At 49.1% G+C, this 20,341-nt stretch overlaps 1 protein-coding gene across 2 annotated transcripts; it reads right to left on the reverse strand.

Annotated features, from left to right (window-relative positions):
- Positions 1-6,703: 6,703 nt before the first annotated feature.
- NEU3 (neuraminidase 3) lies at positions 6,704-15,294 on the reverse strand. 2 transcript variants are annotated; one of them, XM_075919590.1, is made up of 4 exons: positions 15,169-15,255; positions 11,097-11,196; positions 9,678-10,064; positions 6,704-8,512 (listed from the first exon to the last, which is right to left on the reverse strand). In XM_075919590.1, exons 3-4 carry the CDS (start codon positions 9,879-9,881, stop codon positions 7,430-7,432), a joined length of 1,287 nt encoding a protein of 428 aa, XP_075775705.1. In that variant the 5' UTR covers positions 9,882-10,064; positions 11,097-11,196; positions 15,169-15,255; the 3' UTR covers positions 6,704-7,429. The 2 variants fall into 2 exon arrangements, with proteins under 2 accessions (XP_075775705.1, XP_006127579.2); XM_006127517.4 differs by lacking the exon at positions 11,097-11,196 and having other exon boundaries at positions 15,169-15,294.
- Positions 15,295-20,341: the final 5,047 nt, after the last annotated feature.

A 20,341-nucleotide genomic window follows, 5' to 3' on the forward strand; every position in this document is an offset into this window, starting at 1 on the left:
GGGAGCGTGAACATATTTGCGCAAGAAGCACTGATTTCGTACATTACAAAGTCAGTGATCTTGCACAAATTCAAGTGGCCAGTGTAGACAGCTAGAAAGTTTTTCCACAAAAGCAGCCACTTTTGCGCAAATCTTGCCAGTCTTGACGCACCCTCGATTGCAGCATTCCCACTAGCTGGCCCAAATGTCTGACTCAATTTTAGGGGGGCCTCTAACTTTGTTTGAACCAACCCTCCTAGTGTACCATGATATAAAGATTAAATTCCCAGTTATGACTTTGAGGGCTGACGGGTTCACGTTCCAAGATCAGACCCAGTCAGACTATTATTAAAATTATTCTGTTGTTGGGAACTCCTAGGTGCACAGCTGCAACACTCGCACTATAGGAACTCTTTTATATTTACATATAAATAATTTGTTAATATATTTAGCAAAATCACACACTGTCTAATTTGGCAAGGCAGATCAAGAGAATACGGAAAGTACATCTAAACGTCCACATACACCATCCCTTGCAAAACATCCTGAAATGCTTCCTCCTCACCATCACCGTCCTCATCTTCACAAGTGGCCATTCCCAAGGTCTTCATCCCTCCTGCTGCCCTGGGATGCCACTCCAACAATATGCTACGCAGACATTACCATGTCAACAGGACTTCCTCCTCTTACCCATGTTAAGGGGCCCTTCTCCTACAGGTTAGTGTATTTATTATTTCATCCCATTATCGTATATGTCAGTTTGTTGCCATGACACCTTTGCTGGGTTGGATCTTCTGTCCAAAACCTTCCAGAAGCAGGTTCATGTTCTGTGATTGGCTAATATTATTATAGATGAAACTCCCCCTTACATTCTGCTTGCCACAACTTATGGGTCACCTAAGTTTATAGGCCTCAAACTTCACACTAACTGCTAAAGCCAATGTCTTACAGGATACAAAACAAACCTGTAGGTTCCTTGAATTACTGCTGAATATAATAAAGCAGAAAATACCGCAACACAGCAAAGCTAACAGAGATGAGCTGGCACACTGGGCTACACTAGTCATATCCCGAGTATTTACTCATCTACAGCTGGGTTAGATGTTGTAGACTTCATTAAAGACATACAGCTAAGGCCCCATTTCTTGTAGAAAACATCTGATTTTGTCCCCCCAGGTAACCTAGCTGCCCAATAAGGCAGAGCAGGACTGAGAAGCCAGCACAACGGAAAAGAGCTGGCTCACTTACCCAGAAGCTTTAACTTATGAAGTCTTGCTCCAGCTGCAATCATCACAGCCCGCAGGCAGCCCTGCCTCCACAGCTGAAGAGCCGGAATTAAAACTCAGGCTGCCTGTCTTCCTATTCCGGGCTCTGACCCCAGCACAATTCCATCTCCAAACGTAGCAGATGCCACGGTGCAGTGGTTGAATGAACAGGCCCACCATGTGAAAAATGCAAGCATCAGCAGGGAGCTTTATTAATAGCCACTCTTTTGGAGATCAGTGGTGTCGCTGCAGAGTTGTAGCGTACAGAAGGCCTTTTGTTTTAGACAGTTACCGTCTCAAGCAGTATCTTTGCATAATGCAGAAAAGCATTCAGACCCCAAGCCAGCATTTGAGAGAGCGAGTCCGATGTCTGGCACAAAACACAGGCATGCTTTAATAGAACATCTATGAATAGTCTGTACAGCACACAGCCCCAGCCTGCAGCTGCTGTGTTCATGGGGGTTGGGAATGAGGTGTTGCTTTCGCCAGCTAATAGCCAGCTCAGACTACACCAGTCCTCCCTCCTTCTTTTGCAAGGAAGAGCTCCATCCTGTATTCTCTCAAGCAGACAATCAAAGCACCAGGGGCCCAGCCCCAATGGGGAGCGGATCAATCCCTCTTTGTGGAGTTTAAAATATGGGCCGTGCTCTCACTTCAGATGGAAAGAGGCTGTACATTTAGTTTGCTGGAGGGGACATGGAATAAATAAACCCAGCCCAGCCAACAGACATATGCAGAGAAAATTCCTTACTAACAAACCAAGGCCACATATGGATAAGGGCTCCGAAGGCTGCCAATGTGCATCAGCACTGGAAGCATCAGCACCAAGCCACCTATCCCAGAATGCCTTTGGGTAAATGGCTGTGATGACAGCTGCTGGGACCAATCAGTGGAGGGAAACATAGTTACATCCGCCCAGTCAGTGAACGGACAGTGATGGGTTCGAGTGTCTACAAATAGAGCACAGTTCAATGTACACAAATGGTTTTTGTACACTGCTGCGGATCAACAGCTACCCAGCACAGGAACAGCCAGTGATACTGGAACACTTTCTAGAGCAGGGGTAGGAGCAGGACTGTGGCCGCGGGAGGAGGGGACCCAGATGGGGTAAAGAGACTGAGGCTAGGGCCAAAGCTCAGGGTGGAACCGTGTATGGAGCCAGGAGCAGAGCCCCCATAAAACCTGCAGCACCCTCTGTAGCTTTAGTCCCAGTGCTTACAAGCGCAGGGGATTCCAACCAGCAGGGGGCAGTGGTGGACATTAAGTATTTCCATTGGAAGGACAAAAGAATTTTGAAGATTCCGCAGAAATCATTACACTCAGCCATGGAGCCTGCATCTCTCTATTACTGACATGGCCCTGGAGTCAGATTCACCAACGCTCTCCAGCTGTTTTTTTTTTTACACTGTCGGAGACACATGAACAGGTCAGTGGCGAATGAGTGAATCTAGCCCTTTGCATTCTGTAGTCGCTCTCTTGTTGAAGCTGTTTCATAGCAAGTGCCCCAGGTGACGCAGAGAGCGGTCGGTGTCCTTACAGAACTTGTATCGATTGCTAGAAATAGAAAACCCAAACAAAAATAAGAAACAAAAAATCAATTCGTCAAATGAGCTGCAGAGATCCTGGAGGGGCAGATTTAAAAATAATTGGCCTGGTTTTCCATCTTGCTTACACCTGGGATCTCCATCAGTGTCTAGGAAACAGTGTCATTTACATCAGACCAAGTGAGATCAGAATCAGGCCTGTGGCTTACCAGGAGAGATTTGGAGCTAGATCTTAGAAATGTCTGTAGCTTTACTTGTGCGAGGAATTCCACTGAAGTCAGCGGCCCTACCCATGCAAGTATAGTTAAAGTAGGATAAGTGTTTGCTGTTCTGTTTCTCTAAGGGCTAGACTTGCACTACTTGGCTAAGTGTTAATTGGGGGAGAAAAACACTACAAATATAAATAAATATATGTGGCTTATAAATATACGTAGTGCTATTACTAATTGGTTTTCCTGTAAAACCAAGAGGCCTTAACTGAGATCAGGGTAAGAGATCAGGTAACAGACACATGGTAAGACAGGCTGTGCTTCAAAGAACTGGAAGTCTAAACATATATGCAAAGGATGGGGAAGGGAAACTGAGGCACAGACAGGCAAAGTGACTTGCCCAAGGTCACCCAAGAGATCATCAGCAGAGCCACAAATAGAATCCAGGCCTCCCAAGTCTCAGTCCAGCATTATGGACACTAGAAAACAGCTTTCTATTGCTGTTTTCAGGAGGGAGAGCCACAAGGTAACCTGGAGTCTCCAGCATACCAGTAACACAGCAGAGATTCTGCAGGTTTGGAGGTGATGTGCACAGACATGCTGGGGTGTAGCATCGGCATCTGCGTCCACGCTAGCATCTGCTCGCTCCGCAGGGCAGAAGCGACGCTATGGGATCGAGTTATGAAGACAGAGGAGTGTATGCCCTATGGGCTCCTCACTCATCCACATTCCAGGTATAACCAGGACTCTCCCAAGCACAGGAAAACTTCTCCAGCTGTTGCTGCAAAGTATACTTTAAGGAAGCGTCTTGACTTGTCCCCCAAACTGAGAAATGACCAACATGCTAAGCTATTCCTGCAAACATGGGCTCTTCAGGGACTATAGTGGACCACAAGTTGAATATGAGTCAGCAGTGTGATGCTGTTGCAAAGAAAGCAAACATGATTCTGGGATGCATTAACAGGTGTGTTGTGAGCAAGACACGAGAAGTCATTCTTCCGCTCTACTCTGCGCTGGTTAGGCCTCAGTTGGAGTATTGTGTCCAGTTCTGGGCACTGCATTTCAAGAAAGATGTGGAGAAATTGGAGAGGGTCCAGAGAAAAGCAACAAGAATGATTAAAGGTCCAGACTAGAACATGACCTATGAGAGAAGGCTGAAGGAACTGGGTTTGTTTAGTTTAGAAAAGAGAAGCTTGAGGGGGGACATGATAGCAGTTTTCAGGTATCTAAAAGGGTGTCATAAGGAGGAGGAAAAAAACTTGTTCATCTTGGCCTCTGAGGATAGAACAAGAAGCAATGGGCTTAAACTGCAGCAAGGGAGGTTTAGGTTGGACATTAGGAAAAAGTTCCTAACTGTCAGGGTAGTCAGACACTGGAATAAATTGTCCAGGGAGGTTGTGGAATCTCCACCTGTGGAGATATTTAAGAGTAGGTTAGATAAATATCTATCAAGGATGGTCTAGACAGTATTTGGTCCTGCCACGAGGACCAAGGTCCCTTCCAGTCCCAGTATTCTATGATTCTATGCATGGGCAAGTCCTTAGCAGCAACTTTAGTAAGACAGCACCCTTAGAAGCATGGCAGACATTTTTGTCCCCTTTTCCCTGAACCCAGCGTCAGTTCTCTTTTGTTTCAGCACAACTCTTAATGGACATGGGCCTGCCTAGGTGGGCGAGGTCATATATCTCATGAGATAAGCTCTTAGGGTATGTCTACACTACCCCGCTAGTTCGAACTAGGAGGGTAATGTAGGCATACCGCACTTGCAAATGAAGCCCGGGATTTGAATTTCCCGGGCTTCATTTGCATAAGCGGGGCTCCGCCATTTTTAAATCCCCGCTTGTTCGAACCCTGTGCCGCGCAGCTACACACGGCACGAACTAGGTAGTTCGAACTAGGCTTCCTAGTTCGAACTACCGTTACTCCTCAAATCCCGGGCTTCATTTGCAAGTGCGGTATGCCTACATTACCCCGCTAGTTCGAACTAGCGGGGTAGTGTAGACATACCCTTACTGGGGAAAGAGAGAAGCTTCTAAGCGTATGCAGAGCTCTTCTTCACCAGAGGAGGGTTAGTGGGTTACAGACTGTCATCACAAGACAAATCCAGTGTCTCTTGCATAGGCGTCGACTCTGTGGGTGCTTCGGGGCTGGAGCACCCACGGGGAAAACTGATGGGAGTTGAGCATCCAGCAGCAGCCCCCTATCAGCTGTCCCCTCTCCCCAGCATGTCTCACCCACTGCAATCAGCTGTGTCCCAGATATTAAGGAGGCTTTTTGGAAGGGTGAGGGGCAGAGGAATAAGGACATGGCCTGCTCACGAGAGGGGGTAGAACTGGGTGGGAAGAGGCAGGGCAGGGGTGGGGCATTGGGGGAAGGGGCAGAGTGGGGGTGGGACCTGGGGCAGAGCCAGAGCTTGAGCACCTGCTGGCACTTTTGAAAGTTGGTATCTGTGCCCGATTGAGTCAGTGATTTGGGGGAATCTAGCTTAAGTCCAGGAGCTTGAATACATAACACTGCTGGATGGACTCAACAGAGATACCAGTTTGGGGTCTCATTACCACCTCTGTAACACACGAACTCTGCTCAGTCCTATAGCTGCAGAACGGTCAAGAGCCCATTTCAATTTCAATGGTTTCTGGCAACATTATGTTAACTCCTCATGCTTAACAATCTACCCCAGATTGCATTTAGTTGTCATCAGGAGGACTTGTCCAGGCTTGGCAAAGGGCTCTGTGCGGCTTGAAAGCTTGTCTCACACCAGTGGCAGGTGGTCTAGAAAAGATATTACCACCCCCAGCCTGTTTCTCTATCCCAGGACTGGCTTGTCTATACCTGCAAACAACAGGGGTATGTCTCACAGGGCAACGAGCCACCTGCCCTGGAAGGTTCAGCAGAGGGGCCCAACTTTGTAGAGTATGGATTGAGCAGTTTTTAGTCCGGGCCAGATCCTCAGTTGGTGTAAATCAGCTCCACAGGAGCGTTTTGGCCCCTGATGGTGGTGCACCTGGCTTAGGGTGGTGGTACATCATAGGGATGTGATAGGCGTACAGTTTAAATGGTTAACTGATGAGCAGTTATAATCCACTTCATGTCGTCATTAGTCTTTTGTCTCTGGTGCTTTTTACCTGCACTATTATAAAGAGACAGTCTGTGGGGGTGGGCAGAAGGGAGTGTGGGCATGAGCCTAGTTGTGCGATTTCCTTCAATTCTTATACATTTTTATAGCCTTGTGTGATTTCCCTATATAGAGCCCTGCAAATCCCCAGACATCTGCTTTATCTCCACAGACGGGCATGTGGATACGCGAGGGTCATTTTTGCAGATGTAGGTACCACATTTTGGATCTGCGCAGGGCTCTGCTTATTTGCTGATTCTTCATAATTTCCAGGAACAAAACAAAATTACTTTTGCACAAATAATTTTTGGCAACCTGAAATCTCAAGTTATAGCTTCAGCTGCTGTCATGGCTCCTTCCCCACTCTAGCACAATAAATGCAGAAGTGGGGCCAAAGTACCCCAAAACCTTATTTACCAGGCTTTGGTATAAAACTTCCCCCCAAAATCTTAACCTAGATTTTGCGGATAAAAATCTCCACTGCCACCCTGCAAGTATTGATACAAAAATCAGGGGAGAGATCACTTGGGAAATCTCACCCCTAAAGTACAAACCAGGACACAAAAATTAACCAATACAGGTTAATAAAAATAAAAGAGAAAGAACTTTTATTATCACCACAATATTCCTGTTGCAAGCATAATGACTTGATGGAAAAGTAACAAAATAATATACTCATGGAGAAAGAAACTCCACCATGGGCCTTGAACTTAGTTACAAAGGAAAGCCAAAACATTTTTTCAAGTGCACAGACATCAGATCCCATTTCCCAAACCATAAAACAATAAAACCTAACGGGTTTATCTAAACTTTACCCTCCTTACAGAAAGTGAAGAATGGTTTCTTGGAGAGAGAGGCACATGTTTGTCTCTCTCAGTAGCTGGAGAGCAACTGCCCAGGACAAGGGGGGAGGGGGGGACAAAAAAAAATTCCTTTGTCCCCGCTAGGAATGTAGGTAGGAATTTCAATTGGCCATTCCACCTGGCTTAGGTAAGGTTAACCCCTTAGTTCTCAGGCTGCTGGCTAGCCCTCATGATCATGACAGCTGCCAACACACAATACACGTACTCTTCTCAAACACACTATTGCATCCACTCCAAGAACATATAACAGATATATACATGCACATATGCAACAAGCCTGGCATGCCCAGGGCTCGCCAGTCAGAGGAAGAGGCAGATGTTTAGCTCCTCCGCAAGCCAGGCCCTAGGTACCCAAACTAGAGATACACGAAAGAAGAGGCAGCTTGCAGAACTGCAGGCCTCATGGGGCTGGGGTTCTTGGGGAGAAAGGAGGACTCTCCCTTCCTAGATGCCGTTAGATGACTTTTAGCTTTGCTTTGGGCTGCTGCTCCAAGGAGCAGGGGGAGCCTCTGCCCTTCTGGAGCTCCTCAGCAGTAAAGAGCTGGAAGGCAATTTCCTCACACCCGTGAGCCATCCCGCACTCAAACAGGCAGCCAAACAAGAGCGGTGCCTCCTGGCACACAGCCAGGTCCGAGTAGCCGCACGGCCCTTTGTACAGAATCCAGGGTGCTTTCCACTTGTCCTCCTCCAATGGGGAGCAATTGAGGTAGATGCCCAGGTTGACCCGCTTGTGTTTATCCGTCGGGTGGGAGTAAAGCAGCCACGACACGGCACTTGTGTGGGTGGCGGAGGTGTCATTCCCATGGTTCAGCAGACCGGACTTCTCCTGGTCTGAGACAGCTGACTCTTCTGACTCATCCACCTTCAGAAGCTCCAGTGTCGGGATGAAGCTCACCACACTCCCCTGGCATCCATGAGGGGGCTCATACAGCTGATTGCATGCAAAGGGGGTCTCGAAGGTCAGCCCCTGGTCTGTGCTGAGCGCCACTGCCCGGCACCGGTGCGGAGTGCGGGCACTGCAGTAGAGCACAGGGTCGCAGGCCTGGCACACTATCTCAGCCACCTCGCATTCCACAGTCTTCATTCTCTTCATCAGCTCACCTTTATGCCAGTCCTGCCCTTCATTATCACTATAGAAGACCAAGGACCGGGGCTGGGTGTAGCAGGGCAGCGGAAAGCTGCAGCAGCGGGCAGTGATGTGGTAGGCGTAAGCTGGGATCACCAGCCGCCCAGAGCTGAGCTGCACCCCATGGCCTGGTCCCACCGCAAACGTGGCCCAGTCCTTCAAGTCGTCCTCTAGCACCTTCTTTGTTAAGTCTATTAACGAGCTCCAGGTCTGGCCAGAGTCTCTGCTGCAGATGTAGCATAGCCGGGCAGCGTTCCGCCCGGTGTAGATCTGCCATTGCTCCGAGACATGCTGCCTCACGCAGATGAAGAACAGAAAGACAGTCTGGCTCTTCCACTCGTACACTGGGCAGGGGTTCATTGTGCGGTAACCTTTTAACACTGCGCTCTTCAAGGGCTCTGCAGGCTCCCACTGCAGCATAGAGAGACAGGAGAGAACGGGTAGGTCAGAGGTGTAAACAAAGGGGACACACTACTCAGGATATTGCAAGTACCATCCCGTACCTTAAGGACTGGCAGGGCCGCAGAGATCACCCTCAAGGGGAGCTGCTGGGCCCGCAACACTTCAAAAAACCAAGCAGGTGCCAAACTGAGGATCAAGAAGCTTCACTTAAGGCTCTTGATTTTGCCTTCCCCTAAGGCAGCCCAGGCTGAGCTGCAGTGGCTCCCCTGAGGGTGGCACTGGCTCCTGCTTTATCCTCCCTTCATGGATCCAGCCAGACACAGGCTGGCAGTAAAGAGAGACAAGACACATGTCAGTCTCACAGCTCCAACTCCATGGGAAATGGACTGTCACAATCCCAAACAGACCCCCTGGCCCAGCCTCCCTCTCTCCAACTGCTCTCTGAGGACATAGATGCCTGCACCTCATTTTGAAGCGAGCATCCCAGTGCAGGTCAGCAAACTCATAGTAGCTAGACCCCTGTGAGCGGCACAGACAGCGCTCTGAAGTCATGGCTGAGGCAGGCCTTCCAAGGGCTGCCTATGCTGCTATCTTCAGAGTGGCAATATTTCTAATTCAGGAGAAGCATCTCAGCAATGCGATCAGGGCCAGTTTTCATGGAGGGTTGAATTGTACTCTGAATTCCCTGCCCCGCTCAGCCAATACAGAAAGTGAGTGCTCTGCCCTGGGACGGAACAGGTTGCAGCATCTGAGAAATCAGCTGGGACATGGTGGGCCCTGTGCAAGACGTATCCAAATATATAATCCAGCGTCCCTGCCCTGAGAGCTTGCAAGCTGTACACAGGAGCAAAGATGCACCAGGGGATTCTGAGAAGGGAGTGAACAGATTGCTGAGAGCAGGAAAGGAGAGCTGATGGGGCAAGTGTCTGTGCAAAGTGCTGAGAAGCCTCAACTCCCTGTGGACTTGAAAAGGCATCTAAATTACCTCATCACAGCACTCTGCCCCTGGCAGAGTCTAGCCCTGCGCCAATATGGTTAGATGGGGAGGAGGGGAGTTAAAAGGTATGCAAGGAGAAGTAGAAACCTGGGAAGCACTAATGCTGAGACGCCTCAGGCTGAGAGGCCTCTGCATGGAAACAGAGCTGCTGCCCAGCATCAGCGCACCAGGAATTACCTCGATCGAAGCTCCTGTCTTCCGACCTCGTCTCAGCACCAGGTACTCAGCGTCTTCATCCCTGGTAGAAGAGCGCTTCTCCGCAAACGCCAGGAGCGTATCTGTGGGGATAGAGAGCAGTGCAGGGACCCGATAGGTGCTCCTGCTCTTCAGATCCTGGCTGAAGAGAGTCACCTTCCCAGTGCTCACTGAAGCCTCCACCATGATCACTCAATGTCTCAGAAGCCTCCGCCAAGACAGACAAGGGATCCAAAGGGTTAACACCACACCGCTGCGGAGCGGCTCTGGGCCACAGGAAACCCGCTCTCAGCCAGATGGTGCCGGCTGCGGTCTCACCCCCGTCCGGGCGTCCTGCTCTTCCCGACGGTGCAGACTAGACCCAGGAGCCTGAAAACAACCAGAGAGGTGAAGGCAGAAGCTGAAACCCGACTCGAGCCCTTCGCCCCGGAGCAGCCGGGCAGCTCCCGAGTCCCTTATGGGGCTGCAGGCAGCATCGCTCGGCCCCCCCGCAGAGCCCCAGGCTGCAAGGGGAGGCGGGAACGAACAGCTGAGCGGAGACCCGCCCGCAGACGCGGCTCCGCCCAGGAGAAGGGCTGAAGAGACAGGCCCCGCCCCCAGGGCACCATGTGCCCCGCCCCTCAGACCTGGCACCGCCCCCCCGGCTCCGCCCGGGCGCTGGGAGCAGCAGGACCCGCTCCCCCTGCCGCGGCCGGTGTGAGCCGCAGAACCGCTTCCCCCGGCGCCGGGAAGCGGCTGCCTCGCTCGGGCTCACCCAGCAGGGCCCAGTGTCAGCATGGAGGCTGCTGGACCCAGTGTCCCTGTCCCAGAGCTGGTCCCCGCTCCCACAGGGCTTCCCCTGGGGTACATCCCCTTCCCTGCGAGTAGGGGAAACTGAGGCACAGAGCCGGGCTCTAACCAGTAGACCACAGCTTCCCGCAAGGCGTGCTTCATTTTCACTGCTCCCCTCAGCTGCACAGGGCAAGCCCCCACTGCTCTGTGCAGACAGGCACCTGGGGTACCGGCCTGCCTGCCTGGGTCCACCACTGCTGTCCCCATCCCTCGGCACAGTTATCCTGCAGAATCTGTCATTTCCTCCCCTCTGTCTGTCTCCCCCTGGTTTCCAGCACTTCTGCCACTTTAGTGGGGCTCCTTCTGTAATACACCCCACAGAAGGATGTAGTAGGATTTGGCTACTGTTGGAAGGCAGGATACTAGATGGACTGATCCAGTGCAACCGTTAGTATTGTTAGAATATAGATATTCAGGCCTGACGGCAAAGGCCAAGCCTTTACGAGTACATCTAAATTCTTATCACTTAGCTAGTTAGGGAGGTATAAACAAAGAATCAAAATCACAAGTGTGTCTGGGCTTTTTCTCACTAGGATAGTCTGAGGCCTTATTCTTTGGCTAAGGCCTTACCTTGTGGCTAAGCTGTAGCCGGACAGCCCTCAGCTGGCAAACCAGTCCATTGAAATAAGGTAATGGTGGGCTGTTAAGAAGGTGATCTAATCTTACAGCTCTAGATAAAAGAAAAGACCCTAGTTTCAGAGAGGTGCAAAGATAATGAGGAATCTCCTGGCACCTAAAGTCTAACATTTTTAAGGCATAAGCTTTCACAGGCTGGAGCACACTTTGTAGGGTAACCATCTGTCCCGTTTTTAAAGGGACTGTCACATATTTGAGCCCCCTTGCAGGTGTCCTTAAAAAAAAAGAGAGCAAATTGTCCTGTATTTTTTGCTCTGGCGCTCCCCCCCTGCTGGGCAGCTGGCCATCAGCCTAGCTGCGGCAGCCTCTTTTTTCTGGCTGGCAGATAAATGCGGCAGGTGGTGGCCAGCAGGTGGTGCTCTCAGGCAGAGTTCAGAGGCAAAAAGACACAAAGCCAATAGGAGAGGCAGCCCTGCTTGTGATGGAGGTGTAAGGATGTGGGGGATGCATGTCACCCCTCCACATGTGCACCCTAAAGCGGGGGTGTGTGTGTGTGTATGTGTGTGCCAGTCCTTTCAGGACACTGGGCTAAAGCCCCAATCCCTAGCACCTGCTTCAGGACTGAAATCTTGATCCCCAGTGGCCCCCCTCACACTGAATTCCCAGTACCCCCCCGCTGAAACGCCAATCCCTGATAGCTCCCGTAGGCCTGAAGCCCCAATTCATGGCATCACCTCCTCCATACTGAATTCCCAACACCTCCCAGACTGAAGCTCTGATGTGCAGTTCTTCCCTCCCCCCCGAATTCTCAGCACCCCCAGGATGAAGCCCTGATCTGCGGTGATCCCCCTGAATTCCCAGCACCCCTCTTGCCTTAGGCTAAATCCCCGATGCTGAAAGCAGGAATCGAGGGGCTGAAGTCCTGCTTTCCTCTCCTTCCCCTCCAACCTGAAGCCAAGAGCAGCAGGGCTGAATCCCAGATCCCAAGTGCTCCCCATGCAGCAGAAGCCCCCAGCCCCTTGGCAGAGCTGGGGGGGGGCAGTGCTGGTTATGTTGCCCCCAAATTTCAGTGGAAGTGCAGAGCAGTTTTTGGGACAGACCTATCCCGTCTCTCTCCCCGCCTCCTGGTCAATTTGGAGAGGGAAGCCAGAACCAAGCACTCAGGGGCAGCTGCTCCTCTGGTTGGTGTCATAGAATCATAGAATCATAGAAAAATAGGACTGGAAGGGACCTTGAGAGGTCATCGAGTCCAGCCCCCCGCCCTCAAGGCAGGACCAAGCTCCGTCTACACCATCCCTGACAGATGTCTATCTAACCTGTTCTTAAATATCTCCAGAGAGGGAGATTCCACCACCTCCCTTGGCAATTTATTCCAATATTTGACCACCCTGACAGTTAGGAATTTTTTCCTAATGTCCAATCTAAACCTCCCCTGCTGCACTTTAAGCCCATTACTCCTTGTCCTGTCCTCAGTAACCAAGAGGAACAAATTTTCTCTTTCCTCCTTGTGACACCCTTTTAGATATTTGAAAACCGCTATCATGTCCCCCCTTAATCTTCTTTTTTCCAAACTAAACAAGCCCAGTTCATGAAGCCTGGCTTCATAGGTCATGTTCTCTAGACCTTTAATCATTCTTGTCCCTCTTCTCTGTACCCTTTCCAATTTCTCCACATCTTTCTTGAAATGTGCTGCCCAGAACTGGACACAGTACTCCAGCTGAGGCCTAACTAGTGCAGAGTAGAGCGGCAGAATGACTTCACGAGTTTTGCTTACAACACACCTGTTGATACAACCTAGAATCATATTTGCTTTTTTTGCAACAGCATCACACTGTTGACTCATATTCAACTTGTGGTCCACTATGACCCCTAGTTCGCTTTCCGCCATGCTCCTTCCTAAACAGTCGCTTCCCATCTTGCATGTATGGAACTGATTGTTCCTTCCTAAGTGGAGCACTTTGCATTTCTCTTTATTAAACCTCATCCTGTTTACCTCTGACCATTTCTCTAACTTGCTAAGGTCATTTTGAATTATGTCCCTATCCTCCAAAGAAGTTGCAACCCCACCCAGTTTGGTATCATCTGCAAACTTAATAAGCGTACTCTCTATCCCAATATCTACATCATTGATGAAGATATTGAACAGTACGGGTCCCAAAACAGACCCTTGAGGAACTCCACTTGTTATCCCTTTCCAGCAGGATTTAGAACCGTTAACAACAACTCTCTGACTACGGTTATCCAGCCAATTATGCACCCACCTTATCGTGGCCCTATCTAAGTTATATTTGCCTAGTTTATCAATAAGAATATCATGCGAGACTGTATCAAATGCCTTACTAAAGTCTAGGTATATGACATCCACCGCTTCTCCCTTATCCACAAGGCTTGTTATCCTATCAAAGAAAGCTATCAGATTAGTTTGGCATGACTTGTTCTTCACAAACCCATGCTGGCTATTCCCTATCACTTTATTACCTTCCAAGTGTTTGCATAGGATTTCCTTAATTACCTGCTCCATTATCTTCCCTGGGACAGACGTTAAACTGACCGGTCTGTAGTTTCCTGGGTTGTTCTTATTCCCCTTTTTATAGATGGGCACAATATTTGCCCTTTTCCAGTCTTCTGGAATCTCCCCTGTCTGCCATGATTTTTCAAAGATCATAGCTAAAGGCTCAGATACCTCCTCTATCAGCTCCTTGAGTATCCTGGGATGCATTTCATCAGGACCTGGTGACTTGCTGACATCTAACTTTCCTAAGTGATTTTTAACTTGTTCTTTGTGTATCCTATCTTCTAAACTTACCCTCTCTCTGCTTGTATTCACTACGTTAGGCACACCTCCAGACTTCTCGGTGAAGACCGAAACAAAGAAGTCATTGAGCATCTCCGCCATTTCCAAGTTCCCTGTTACTGCTTCTCCCTCCTGACTAAGCAGTGGGCCTACCCTGTCCTTGGTCTTCCTCTTCCTTTTAATGTATTTATAAAAGGTCTTCTTGTTTCCCTTTATGCCTGTAGCTAGTTTGATCTCATTTTGTGCCTTTGCCTTTCTAATCTTGCCCCTGCATTCCCGTGTTGCTTGCCTATATTCATCCTTTGTTAGTTGTCCTAGTTTCCATTTTTTATATGACTCCTTTTTTATTTTGAGATCATGCAAGATCTCCTTGTTAAGCCAAGCTGGTCTTTTGCATAGGCAGCTGTGCTGTTCCCTCCTCTCTTGCTGCTGCTATTGTTGCAGGGTGTGGAAGTTGCCCCTCAGCTCCCAAACCCCTTTTCTCACACAGCCAGTAAGAGCCACAGGGGAGGTGGACCCAGCTCCATGGCTGGCAAAGCCTTCAGGGAACAGGGGCTGCAGGAGAGCCCTCCTGGCATACAGCCTCTAGTTACCCTGCTCCTGCCCCGAGTTACCTCCTGCTCACACACAGCTCCTAGCTACCCCCCTGCAGCCTGAGCGACTTCCTAGCTGCCCACAGTCCTTAGCTACCCCCTGCATGCAACCTGAGCTACTCACCCTTCATTTCATCCCCAGGGGGGAGCTGCTGGACCCACAGCACTTCAGAAAACCACGCAGGTGCCAAAATGGGGATCAAAGAGCCTTATTTTAAGTCTCCTGATTTTGCCTTCCCCTAAGGGAGCTGGGCAGCGCTGTCTCCTGCTTTATCCTCTCTATATGGATCCAGCCAGACATGTGTCTTGCCTCCACTCTCGCAGCTCCAGTTCCATAGGAAATGGACTGTCACAATCCCAGACAGGTCCCTGGCCCAGCCTCCTTCTCTCCAGCTGCTGTTGTAGGAGGTAGATGCCTGCACCTCATTTTGGAGTGAGCCTCCCAAGCCCAGGCTGGCAGACCCAGGGCAGTTGACCTCCTGCGAGCAGCACAGGCAGGTTTTCTGAACCCTAGGGCGTGGGAGAGAGGGCTTTCATCTGAGGCAGGTCTTCCAAGTGCTGTCTACACCGCTATCTTCAGTGGCAGCATTTCTAACTTAGGAGAAGCGTCTTGGCAATGCAATCAGGGCACGGAAACAGAGTTGGTGCCCAGACTCCATGTCTGGGCACAAGGAATTACCTTGATCGAAGCTCCTGTCTTCGGCCTCATCTCAGCACCGGGCATTCATCTCCAAAGGTCCGGGTTTAATTCCACCTGTCAGGGTTACACGTTAACTGAAAATGCTGCAGAGCCAGGGTTATGGTCCCACCTCCTGCTATGCACATTCTTCTTTCAGTTTCCTTTTGATGCTCTTTCTTTTGACCGAGCTCTGATGACACCCATCGTTTCCCACATGCTTCCAAGACAAATGGGGCAGTTTACGCCCCACACTGAGGTTTCATAGATAATGTTGGGAGAAATGCAATCACCACATTTTTAAATTAAAGTGCCAATGAAAAACTTCTGCCTGTCTTCAACAACAGCTGGGATAGGGAGGGAGTGCAGAAAGAAACAGAAAGAGAAACACCAACGGATCGACCTAGATTACAACAGACATTTTATTTTTGTTATAAGAATCGCTGGCCACAGAAGAAGGCATGGCCCCATGGTTAAACCATAAATCGGGAGATCTGGCTTCTTTTCCCACCTCTGTCATAGACTCTGCCTGATCTCAAGAAACCAGTTCAAGGCTCAGAGCAGGCTTATTTCCTACTAATTTAAAGGGCAGCAGGATCCATTGTGATCAGCAGAGAGCTAGGACTAAATTCTGTTCATTTATGCTGGCTCTGAGTTTACACCAGCGTCACAGAGATCAGAACCCGGCCGCCGCTCGACTGTCACCAAACCACAAACAGGCATCTTCCGCTAGACTTTCCCAGCACAAGCCCAGCAAGTTTACCATCAGCTAGACGGTGCCGACCTGCTAGACCAGTGGTCTCCAACCTTTTTACACCCAAGATCTCTTTTTAAATCTCAGAACAGGCGAAGATCTACCGCCCCGCCCCTTCCTTAAAGCCCCGCCCTCTCTATTCTCCTCCTGTCCATCACTTGCTATCCCCAGCCCTTACTTACACACTCTGATAAACAGTTTATTTTTAAATTATGCAATATATAAAATTAAAATCATGTGTTTATAGTTATGAAATAAATGGTCTTTTTTTATTCATGCTATTTAAATCTAAAATGAAGCATTTATAATTATACATTTTGTGGGGACAGAGTTCTGTGGCTGGGGGCAGGGAAGAGGGAACAGGGTTCTGGGAGGGAAGAGGACAGGGTTCTGCAGCTGGGGACAGGGTGCCAGTGGGGACAGAATTCGGGGAGTGGGGACGGGAATAGGGACAGAGTTCTGTGGCTGGGAACAGGGGAGTGAGGACAGAATTCTATAGCTGGGGACAGGAGAGTGGGGACAGAGTTCGGGGAGTGGAGACAGGGGAGTGGGGACAGTTCTGTGGCTGGTGAGTAGGGTCTGGGGAGTGGGGAGTGGGGTGCCAGTGGAGGCAAAGAGTCCCCTGCATCAGCCTCCTCCCAGGATTCCCCCCCCCAGAGGGAAACCAGCGCATGCCTACCCCGGGGTCGACCCCCCTCGGTGCAGGGAAGCCCCGTGCACGCCTGCCCCAGGGCCTACCCCCCCATGTGCGCCTCCCCCGGGACTGACTCACCCCTCCTGTGCAGTGCAGGGAGCCAATGCTCCCTCCCGCAGTACACCAGGCAGAGCAGCTAGCGCACTGAAAGTGGAATCGCCGGAAGTGGCACTAAGCTGCGGGACTTCTGTCCATCCCCGGGAAGCCGACACTACTTCCATTTTCACTTGAGGTAGGTAGTGGGGCTTCTCGGTGGTGGGAGGGAAATGGAAGCGGGGCGGACAGGACGCTTCGCGATCGACTGGTCGGAGGCCTCGCAATCAACCAGTCGATTGCGATTGACCTGTTGGTGATCACGGTGCTAGACAATCCCCCATTGCTGTCCCCAACGCAGACCGGTTGCGGTCTCACCCCTGTCCGGGCTTCCTGCTCTTTCCAACGGCCAGCGGTGCAGACTAGACCAAGTAGCCGAAAAACAAGAGGCGTGAAGGCAGAAGCTGAAACCCGGCAAGTTCCACGTAACCAGCTGGGGTGCAGGCAGAACCACTCGGCCTAGCTCCTGAGCCCCATGCTTCAAGGGGAGGTGGAAACGAACAGCTGAGCGAAGCCCCGCCCCCATTTGCAGAGGCGGCTCTGCCCACAATGAGGGTTAAAGAGACAGGCCCCGTCCCTCACACCAGTCCCGACCTCCCCATGGCACTGAATCCCCTCCCTCAGACCTTCTTCCAACCCCATGGCACCAGATACCCTAGCCACCTTCTCACCTGCTACTCTCGGATTCCACCCTGCACTCCCAGCTCTGCAAGACTTGGACACTGCAGGGTGCTGGGAGCAGCAAGACCTGTCCCTGTCTGCCACCAGGTAGCTGTACCTGGTAACTCAAAAGTTGCCATTCTTCTGCAGAGTAATTTCAAGACCCCATTACAGAGAGAGACTGCAGAACTGGAATTCACCTACAAATCTGACAGTTATCCTGGGCTTGAATAAAGACATTAACTGGTTAACGAACTACAAAGCCAATTTCCCCTGCCTTTGACATTAGCATTTTTACATCAAAAGCAATGAATGGAACACATCCAGGCCACTTAATTAGCTTCATTACCTTGAGTTCTACATGGGATTCTGTTATTTCCATTCCCATTCATCTGATGAAGTGGGTCTTCATAATAACATATATTTCTGTTAGTCACTAAGGTTCCAGAGGAATACTCATTTTTAAACTTACAGATTAACACGGCGACCTTTCTGAAGTGGTTATGGCAGTTCCATTACTTTCAGGGAAGCATTGAAGAAAGCTGGAAAATGTTGGCTTGGCGCTTTGGATTCCTGTTGCCTTTTTCAGTTGCACCATATTTTAAGGAGCAGGATCAGACCAGAAATGGGATGCTCAAAGCCAAACCCAGCAGCTGCCCCCCTCTGCCCGGTTCCATTTTGGAGGCTGTTTGGTACAGACATATTGTAATAAAAATCAGTGAATTCCAAGCATTTGCATGCAGGCAGGCCGCTACCTACCCAGCCATCACATGTGGCTGTCAAAGCTGTAGCCAGACCTCCTTAAAAACCAATCCAATAGGTTGATCTGCAAGAAGGCCATATCCCTTTGGGATTTCATTGTCATAGAAATGTAGGGAAGAAAGGGACCCCGAGAATTTGATGAGTCCAATCACCTGAGGTAAAGTTATTTACTTGCTCCCATAACATAAGAATTAAGTGTCAGCAAATGAAATTAATAGGTAGCAGGTTTAAAACAAAGGGAAGTTTTTCTTCATGACGTGCACAATCTGTGGAACTCCTTGCCAGAGGATGTTGTGAAGACCAAGATTTTAACAGCATTAAAAAAAGAACTAGATAAATGTATGGAGATTAGGTCTATCAGTACTTATTAACCAGGATGGGTAGCAATGGTGTTCTTAGTCTGTTTGTCAGAGGCTGGAAATGAATGACAGGAGAGGGGATCAAGTGATGTTTACCTGTTCTGTTCACTCCCTCTGGGGCATGTGGTATTGGCCAGTCAGAAGACAGGATACTGGGCTAGATGTTCTTATGTTTTTAAAAACCTCTCTTGTTGCAGATTTAGCTCTTAACTTCTTGTCCTACCTTCTAGAAGAACAATTTCATTCCCATCCCCTCTATAAAAGCCCTTGACATACTAGAAGACTGTTATCAGATACATAACATAAGAACATAACATAAGAACGGCCGTACTGGGTCAGACCAAAGGTCCTTCTAGCCCAGTATCCTGTCTACCGACAGTGGCCAGCACCAGATGCCCCAGAGAGGGTGGACCAAAGACAAATGATCAAGCGATTTGTCTCCTGCCATCTCTCTCCAGCCTCTGAAAAACAGAGGCCAAGGACACCATAGCCTTTTATGGACCTAACCTCCATGAAATTATCTAGCTTCTCTTTAAACTCTATTACAGTCCTAGCCTTCACAACCTCCTCTGGCAAGGAATTCCACAGGTTGACTATACGCTGTGTGAAGAAGAACTTTCTTTTATTCGTTTTAAACCTGCTACCCATTAATTTCATTTGGTGTCCTCTAGTTCTTCTATTTAGGGAACTAATAAATAACTTTTCTTTATCGGCCCTCTCCACACCACTCATGATTTTATAGACCTCTATCATATCCCCCCTCAGTCTCCTCTTTTCTAAACTGAAAAGTCCCAGTTGCTTTAACCTCTCCTCATATGGGACCGGCTCCAAACCCCTAATCATTTTAGTTGCCCTTTTCTGAACCCTTTCCAAGGCCAAAATATCTTTTTTGAGGTGAGGAGACCACATCTGTACACAGTATTCAAGATGTGGGCGTACCATCGTTTTATACAGGGGCAGTAAGATATTCTGGGTCTTATTTTCTATCCCTTTCCTAATAATTCCTAGCAACCTATTTGCCTTTTTGACCGCCGCTGCACACTGCGTGGAAGTTTTCAGAGAACTGTCCACGATAACTCCAAGATCCCTTTCCTGATTTGTCGTAGCCAAATTAGCCCCCATCATACTGTACATATAGTTGGGGTTATTTTTCCCAATGTGCATTACTTTACACTTATCCACATTAAATTTCATTTGCCATTTTGCTGCCCAATCACTGAGTTTGGTGAGATCTTCTTGGAGTCCCTCACAGTCTGCTTCTGTCTTGACTATCCTAAACAGTTTGGTATCATCTGCAAACTTTACTACCTCACTGCTTACCCCTTTCTCCAGATCATTTATGAATAAGTTGAAAAGGATTGGTCCCAGGACTGACTCTTGGGGTACACCACTAGTTACCCCTCTCCAATCTGAAAATTTACCATTTATTCCTACCCTTTGCTTCCTGTCTTTTAACCAGTTCGCAATCCAAGAAAGGACCTTCCCTCTTATCCCATGGCCATGTAATTTACACAAGAGCTTTTGGTGAGGGACCTTGTCAAAGGCTTTCTGAAAATCCAAGTATACTATATCTACTGGATCCCCCTTATCCTCATGCTTGTTAACCCCTTCAAAGAACTCTAATAGATTAGTAAGACAGGATTTCCCTTAACAGAAATCATGTTGACTTCTGTCCAACAAATTATGTTCTTCTACATGCTTCACAATTTTATTCTTTACTATTGTTTTGACTAATTTGCCCGGTACTGAAGTTAGACTTACCCATCTGTAATTGCCAGGATCGCCTCTAGAGCCCTTTTTAAATATTGGTGTCACGTTGGCTACTTTCCAGTCATTAGGTACGGAAGCCGATTT

This window comes from Pelodiscus sinensis, chromosome 1, assembly GCF_049634645.1.
Source record: "Pelodiscus sinensis isolate JC-2024 chromosome 1, ASM4963464v1, whole genome shotgun sequence".
Lineage (NCBI taxonomy): Eukaryota > Metazoa > Chordata > Testudines > Trionychidae > Pelodiscus > Pelodiscus sinensis.

Coding starts and splice junctions, on each gene's coding strand:
- NEU3 (XM_006127517.4), bottom strand. CDS start 9,881: ATGGTGGAGGCTTCAGTGAGCACTGGGAAGGTGACTCTCTTCAGCCAG. Junction 8,513..9,677: donor AGACAGGAGCTTCGATCGAG/GTAATTCCTGGT, acceptor TCTATGCTGCAG/TGGGAGCCTGCAGAGCCCTT.